The sequence below is a fragment of the Terrapene carolina genome, unplaced genomic scaffold (genome assembly GCF_002925995.2).
Source record: "Terrapene carolina triunguis isolate 2854851 unplaced genomic scaffold, T_m_triunguis-2.0 Scaffold111, whole genome shotgun sequence".
Taxonomy (NCBI): Eukaryota; Metazoa; Chordata; order Testudines; family Emydidae; genus Terrapene; species Terrapene triunguis.
The window spans coordinates 16,711,826-16,720,422 of NW_020664462.1; the positions used below are offsets into that span (position 1 = coordinate 16,711,826).

Consider the following 8,597-nt stretch of genomic DNA (forward strand, 5'->3'; position numbering starts at 1 on the left):
GACTAACAGACGTACTGGAGCATAAGCTTTCCTGGGTGAATACCCACCTCGTCAGACTCGTGCGTCTGACAAAGTGGGTATTCACCCAGGAAAGCTTATGCTCCAGTACGTCTGTTAGTCTATAAGGTGCCACAGGACTCTTTGTCAGAATTTGGGCTATTGCAGACAACAGTAAATTATTAATTGTTCCTTTTTTAAAAGAGAATTTGAGTTTAAGGAAATACACTTTTTCCCCCCAACCTCATCCTGTCTTTACTGGTGGAATTTCACCCTTTTTCATGTATTGAATGTCCTGGTGGAGTTGCTGGTTAATCCCTACCAGACACACACGTGCTCTTTATAGCTGCTGAAAGCCAGCAGTGAAGTTTGGGGCCATTACTGATAAGGATTGTTATTGCTTTCCTTTTGGGAGGGCAGGATGCCAAACCATTTAAACAGTGGTTAAGACCTTGCCCAAAAAACCATCACCTGATACTAATGACCTTGATTATTACTTCCTTATCTCAAACCTTCGTGTTTTGAGGAAGGCTGTGGGTGAAACCTGGGTTCCACTGATTTCATCAGCCTGGCCTACACACAGCTTTTGTAGTGGTGTGACTGTCAGCTGGGGGCAGGGGAGTGATAATTTTTCTGAAAGCTATACCAGTACAACCCCTAGCATGGTTGCAGTTTTACTGGTATAAAGATGCCTTAAACTGATAACATAGTGCACGTCTTCACTAGCAATGTTAGTAGTCGCGGCATACCGTTGGGAGAGAGCTCTCCCAGTGCTTAAAAAAAAAACCCACCTCCACGAGGGGAATAACTATCAGCACTGGTGCACTGTCTATACTGGCACATTGCAGCACTCAGGAGTGCTTTTTCACACCCCTGAGAGAGAAAGTTGCAGCGCTGTAAAGTGCCAGTGTAGACAAGCCCTTATTCCATTTCCCTTACAGGAACAAGCTCTATCGAAAAAAGCAGCTTTTATACTGGTATAACAGCATCCACACTAAGGGAGTTGTACCACTTTAACTGTACCAATATAGATAAAGAAGTCCAACTTTTGTGTAGATGAGCCCTAAGATCCTAATTCATTCAGTCTGAAGTCTGGGTATGGTATAGCCACTGCATTAATATTCTTAATATGGACAGAAGTGTGGTGCTGTGATGGGTTGGGTCACAGAGACCCCCTTGGGACTGCCACTGATGTGCTGAGACTACCTCTGAGTCAGTTTTCCCTGCCAGCTTGGGACTTCAGAACTCTGCCTTGTCGAGCCAGACACGCTAGCCTGCTGCAAACACAGACCCAGGTCTGAACCACATCCCCCAAAAGCTACAGACTTAACTGAAGACAGCTTAAGAAGTGCTCCTGTCTCCAGCACCCAGATACCCAGTTCCCAATGGGATCCAAACCCCAAATAAATCCGTTTTGCTCTGTATAAAGCTTATACAGGGTAAACTCATAAATTGTCCGCTCTCTATAACTCTGATAGAGAGATATGCACAGTTGTTTGCTCCCCCAGGTATTAATTACTTACTCTGTGTCAATTAATAAACAAAAGTGATTTTATTAAATATAAAAAGTAGGATTTAAGTGATTCCAAATAATAACAGAACAAAGTAAGTTACCAAGCAAAATAAAAGTAAACACATAAGTCTAAGCCTAATACATTAAGAAACTGATTACAGATAAAATCTCACCCTCAGAGATGTTCCAATAAGCTTCTTTCACAGACTAGACTCCTTTCTAGTCTGGGCCCAATTCTTTCCCCTGGTACAGTTCTTGTTAGCTCCAGCTCAGGTGGTAGCTAGAGGATTTCTCATCACTGCAGCCCCCTTTGTTCTATTCCACCCCCTTATATACTTTTGGCACAAGGCAGGAATCTTTTGTCTCTCTGGGTCCTCACCCCTCCTTCTAAATGGAAAAGCACCAGGTTTAAGATGGATTCCAGTACCAGGTGACATGGTCACATGTCCTATGAGCCCCCAAGCCTTCATTCTTCCCGGCCTGACTCACAGGAAGGCTTGCAAGTAAACAGAGCCATCTACAGTCAATTGTCCTGGTTAATGGGAGCCATCAAGATTCTAAACTGCCATTAATGGCCCACACTTTGCATAATAACAATTGGACCTCAGAGTTATATTTCATATTTCTAGTTTCAGATACAAGAATGATACATTCATACAAATAGGATGAACACACTCAGTAGATTATAAGCTTTGTAATGATACCTTACAAGAGACCTTTTGCATCAAGCCTATTCCAGTTACATTATATTCATGCTCATTAGCATATTTTCATAAAATCACATGGAGTGCAACATCACAGATGCCTATGCTGATTTTTAGTGCATCTGCCAGCAGCCTTTGGGGGCACTCAGATATTGCAGTGATAAGTATTGTAATGTCTGTAAATAAATATATTGTTTAAAAATATTGTTGTGCATTACGTGTGTTTTGGATTCACCTTTGGGTCCACTCTGTCTTAGGTACCTTCAAAGTATTTATCTCCTGGGTATCTGGTTGCCTTAGTATATCAGGTAGAGGTGACCAGGTTGTTCTTCAGTGGCTTCATTCCTTCCTGCAAGGTTTTAGAAGGCAGTGTTGGACAATTGCTCATGCAATCAGCATGCGCACTCACGCCAGATTCCACAAGATTCTGTTCTGTTGCCACTCTTGTTCAATATCTATGTGAGGTCAGTAGGTGTTTTGGATTGAACTACCATGATTATTCTTAGTTTTTCATCTCTAAACTCTCAAATTATGCAAGGCATATTTCTTTAATTTATGATTGGTTTATTTTTTATCTCTGGTCCTGGATGGCATCGCAACAAGCATAATAATAAGTTACTGAATAAATGAGACCTATTAAAGCATCCTAAGTATGTTAATTAGTTTAAAATATTTTTAAGAGGTCTTTAGTGTTAAGTCTAACATTTGCTGTCTTGTTAACTAGGTAGTTGAATTCAGTGAACTGGATAAACCCAAAGTCCACTTCTTGCGGCAAGTGTTATATATACTATTAATAAAAACAGACTTGGAAGAACTTACCAGCATTTTTGGAAGGTAGGTGATCATTGATCTTCCCAGAGAACATTTGGTGAGCAGTAATTGGACACACAAAAGGGATTTGCTTATTGTATTTATTTTAATTATCCATTGCTTACCCCAAGCCCTTGACGCCTCACTTCTTACAATGCAAGCTTTTTTGCGAAAAGTCCATCTCTTCTTATATGTTCGTACAGCACCTGGCACAATGCTGCCCTGGTTTTAATTGTGGTCTGTAGGTGCTACTGCAGTATAAATATATTATGGAATTTTACACACAACATTAATACAAATTTTGAAATACTCAATACATCAACTATCGCTATCAAGCAAGAACAATAAAACTGTTAATGCACAAAGCTGACATACCAGCCACCCCAAAAATCTTTATCCTATGTATGGAACTAGAATTCAGTCACATGGCAGAGTTATTCTTGCTACAACATTTCCCTGTTGCAGAAAGGAAATAATGGAATTAATCCGGGGGAAGTTAACTCTCTTTAGTATTGCAGCATCTTATATAGAAATCTCTATTCTTCATATTAAAGGGGCAAGAGTTATTAACTGAACGCCTTTTAGAGGTAATCAGACGAAATGTCTTAATCGCACTGAAGTGGCTAAAATTTAGACCTGATTCTATACCCACAATGGACGGCTGTGTATAAGTGACTATGACATTAGTTTGGTTACAGTCGGAATGCTTTTAAGATCTCATCCACTCTACATATTGGAACAGTGCTGAATAAGGGTCACAGGTAATCTGGTCTCCTGACATGTTGTGTATTTGTACTGCAGTCAGGGCCTTAGTTTGTAAGCTATTCCAGGAAGGAACTTTGCTTTTTTAGTTTGTTTCTAAAGAGCCATGGAAATGGTGCCATATAAATATTTAATAATGGAAGAGATAATAGTGTATATTCTGTGGAATTAGATCTGCCAAAAATACTAAAGTAGTAAAAGATAATGTTTACATTTGTAGAACTACACATAAAGTGGAAAGTCTGTATTGCCGTGTACTGTCTTTCAAATTTTATTCCACCCATTAAAAGATGCAGGAGGTTTGCCACACGTTGCTTACATTTTTGACTATGCCCTAACTACTATTTTAAGTCAAGTCTCTTAAAAAATACTTTAAAATTACAAACTACCTTTTGAGAAGTAGATTGCATGTGAAGTATGTTCAACTGTTTGCCAAACCAGTGTAGGCCTGCACTTGTTAATATTAAATTAAAAAAAAAAAAAAAAGTTGGGCTTTTCTTGATAAATTTTCAGTTCGATTTTTCTCAAAACCTGACAGCATAGCAAAAGAGAATTTATAACATTGTTCAGTTGGAAAGTAGGAAACCGGAATTATTTCTGATTTGTGTGTCGGTCTCTTTCAGATTAACTGACAACCCAAAATTAGGAGTGTTGCGTGAAGGTTTGAAGCTTTTCCTTTCCCACTTTTTCCTGAAGAACGTACAAGCACACAAAAGCGCTGAAGAAGCCAGCTTACTAAAAGAAAGAGTTGAACTAGTAAGCAGGACTTTGCAAGCCAGAGAATCCAGATTAAAACTATAGTTTTATTTTCAAATAAGCCTGCGTGGAAAATAAGGACTTCATGAAACCACAAAGCTGAGCTTGACAATGTTTTTCACAGGCCAAAGACTTGAGATGCTGAGCAGGATTGTAATGCTGCAAAGGACCCCCTATTTTGAGGTGATGTAGGATTGTACACTCCTAAAAAATGGTTTCAAGTTTGGGGGGAAATAGAAACATAAAATACAGAAGAAGGAAAAAAGTATATATCTTTATACATTGTTCATTGCTTTAAAAACTATTGTCTTCCCCATACACCTCCACTCTGTATACCTCATTTGCCAGTTATCAGGCAAGATAGCTGAGTTTCCTTTAACGTTTAGTTAATACCACTTATCAGTCAGCAAGAGGTAGTGTTCAGCAACCCCAAGCTTCTAGCCTTCCTAATTCCTGGAAGATCATGGAGTAAGATTGGGTTTGATATTCAGACCTGTTCATTTTTTTACAGAATAAATAAAACCGAATTTTGTTTCTGTGCTATATTATGGTCTATGATTTTAATGTGAAAGCTTTTTAATAACATAATTGTATTGTTATCTGTTGTAAAACAGGCCACTAGAGGGTGCAGTCTTTGGGGAGTAAGTCTTGTAACTACTCCCCAGTTTTAAATAAAATTGAATCATAGAAGACTAGGGTTGAAAGAGATGTATTGATTAACTCTATGATTTGTTTACCTGCATCTCTGTCAGGAAAAGATCTTTTGATGTTTCCATTATAAACCTTGGTGGACTGACTGAAGACCTAACTTGCTCAGTTATATTGGGTTTAAATATCACAGCATAATTTATGCTAATACTTTAACCTAATTGCCTAGTGCAATTTTATTGTGCTTCATGGTGCTTGTTTTGCTGCCTTCTAGTTTAAAATGTTGCCAGCTGTTTACTATTTGAGATATTATTAAACTTTTTAATTCAGATTTTACTATTAATAGAGAGCAAGCGATAACCATCAGTTCAATATCAGGCTTTCAGACTATCTTCCAAAAGAGAATACTTCAGTTAATACCTACTCTACTGTCCATCCAGCTGTTTGAAGGTCCCTCTAAATTTCTTTGCATAACAGCTCATCTCTTGTGGACTGGGTGAAGTCTGGTATTTATATTATATGTTGTTTGTTCGCAATGTTGTTGTAGCCATGTTTGTCCCAGGATATTAGAGAGACAAGGTGGTGAGGTAATATATTTTAATGGACCAACTTATGTTGTTCCACTAAAGCTTTCAAGCTGCACAGAGCCCTTCTTCAGGTCTGAGAAAGGTACTCACAGCTAAATACAAAGTAGAACAGGCCAGGACCCACCAACTCAGTGTCATCAGACCCTGCCATAACAGATGCAAAACCAACAGACCTATCTCCACTACTACAATGATCAATACCACCACCCCCTCCCCAATACACCTTTCAATATCCATGGGTCCTACACATGCCTATCATAACGTGTAGTGTACCTTATCCACTGCATCAAATTCTCCAATGACAAGTATGTGGGCAAAACCAGACAATCACTATGCTCTCAAATGAACTCACAGAAAAATAAGACAAAAACATCCTACCACTTGTTGGTGAACACTTTTCACAAAACAATCACTCTGTATCTGACCTCTCAGTCCTTCTTGTCAAAGGAAACCTGCACAAACCCTTCAAAAGATGAGCCTGGGAGCTTGAATTCATAAATTTACTAGACACTAAAAATCATGATCTTAATAAAGACACTGGATTTATGGTTTATTACAAACAATCTGTAACCCACTAACTCCCCTTTTTTGTCCTATCACTGCAAAGGTGTTAACTGGCCACTTCACCTTGAATGATCTCTCACAATATGTATTAATTATTGATGATAAACAATCTGTTCCATCTTGTGGTTAGCTATGACACTGAAAAGAGATCTGTGTAGCTCGAAAGCTTGTCTCTTTCACCAACAGAAGTTGGTCCAATAAAGATACTACTTGACCCACCTTGTCTCACTTATATTAGATAAAACCATAGTTTCATGATTGTTTTTGCCACCTGTAGTAAATTTCTTCATTGTTGTGCCAAAAAACAAAGATTATTCTGATACCATTAGGCTGCATCGATGGCTTAGTGATCTAAACGTATGTTTGAAATACTCTCCTTGGATCCATAGGCTCATGCCCCCAGATGCTATAGCAATGCATATGCAATAAATCCCAGCGGGGTGGACCTAACCCATCTTCCTACAGGTGTAAACAAAGAATGCGTTATGACATTTATATTGTTGATTAATTATTCTGAATACCAATAGTGCCTGGTGCTATAAAGACAGTCCCTGCCCCCAAGGAGCCTACTGTCTAAATACACCAACGTACCATTTCAAGTACAAAGGTGTTTGAAGGTTCACTCTCTGCTCTATGGATGTTAAAGATCCCATAGCTCTTTTTTGGAAGGACTGGGCCTATTCATAAAAAATGCACTTTTCTCCAGCTCTCCTGGAAATACTGACTTAGTTGTCTCTTTGGTGCTTGATAAAGTGCTTTGGGATCCATGACACAACATTTTAGTTACTACTTAGTCACTCTGATTTCTGTGTTTTGATATCAGTGTGTAAGGCTCCCTCAGATTTGCCTCTGTCCAAAGAATTTGTTTCTATATAAGAGCCCAGCATAAATGTGTTTCATTGCAAGTGGTTCCCAGTAAAGTCTCAATTCACTGGACAGTAGAAATGGTTGAAAACAAGAAAATGGTGAATTTATTTTTTTCATTGTTTGTCAGTCTTGTTGAAAAATAAAATTAAAAAAATAAAAGTTTGGAAGAAATTCTCCCCAGCTCAACTGAACAGTAGCATTCAGGCCCAGCAAAAGGGATGCCATCCAGAACAGCCATTGGGGCCATTACTGAAGTTGTTATTGCCTTCGTTTGGGAAGGGCAAGATGCATGGAGCAGTGCACAAAGAAAATCAAAGACACAATCAACTTAAAATTCTCAGCTCTGACTGAAAATGTTGTAGCTAGTATTGTGACAGGTAACACCCACAATCACTCAGAGAGAGAGGGAGAAATGGTTTTGCTTTCTTCAGTTTACTTTAGGCTATTGGCAGTACTTTATATAGTAATTTCTCTGTATAATCAGTCCATTTCCTCTTTTGTTTGTGTGGGTCTTTCATGCGATAACAGGTGAGGGGGGGGAAATGTGACTGAAGCCACAAAATTGGCAGGGAAACTTTGAGCCACTGAAGTACCTCAACCTACTTTTTTACAAAGCGACAGAGTCCTGTGGCACCTTATAGACTAACAGACGTATTGGAGCATAAGCTTTCGTGGGTGAATACCCCCTTCATCAGATGCATGACGAAGTGGGTATTCACCCACGAAAGCTTATGCTCCAATACATCTGTTAGTCTATAAGGTGCCCCAGGACTCTGTCGCTTTTTACAGATCCAGACTAACACGGCTACCACTCTGATACTTGACTACTTTTTTACTTGATTTCAAGCTGCGGGCATCCCTTTAACACAGCCACACTGTCAAATGCTGGGATGCAGATAGTTCCCTTGGGAGTGACAGTGCCAAGCCTCAAATCCCCATTCCTGCAGCTGGAGTTACACTGACATAAAACTGGTGTAACTGTATAGAGATTCAGGCTGCTGTGAAATGCATGGAATCGAGCTAAGTACAAAAGCACTCAATTTAGGCCACAGCAATTGCCTATTAATTTATTTGCTTTTGGGGTGGGCGGAGAGGAAAATGTTAACATATTTGGTTTAATATGTAATGAATCTATACATGTAAACACACATTATTCCAGCTGGTGTTTGCCTTGTTCTTAAAGAAAATTTAAATGTTCCCCTTTAAAATAATCAAAATGTGACAGGCTGTTACTCCCTTGTCCAATTGCTCTATTTGTAGTCAAAAGTGAATATCCTCTATTACCAATGGAAATGCTGCCTAGCGTTTTATGGTTCTGAATACATTAATTTGCTGCAGCTGCCAGAGACACAATTGCTACTGCAATTAAGGGTGCTGGCTTTAACCTTG

The 8,597-nt window shown here is 39.0% G+C and overlaps 1 protein-coding gene across 1 annotated transcript in view; it reads left to right on the forward strand.

Moving 5' to 3' along the window:
* NOM1 (nucleolar protein with MIF4G domain 1) overlaps window positions 1-5,085 on the forward strand; it is a 31,527-nt gene extending 26,442 nt beyond the window's left edge. Inside the window, exons 10-11 of the mRNA XM_024209766.3 lie at window positions 2,939-3,048; window positions 4,410-5,085. Of these exons, the coding sequence (XP_024065534.2) occupies window positions 2,939-3,048; window positions 4,410-4,587 (288 nt within the window). The 3' untranslated portion in view covers window positions 4,588-5,085. The remainder of the gene's footprint in view (window positions 1-2,938; window positions 3,049-4,409) is intronic.
* The last annotated feature ends 3,512 nt before the right edge of the window (window positions 5,086-8,597 follow it).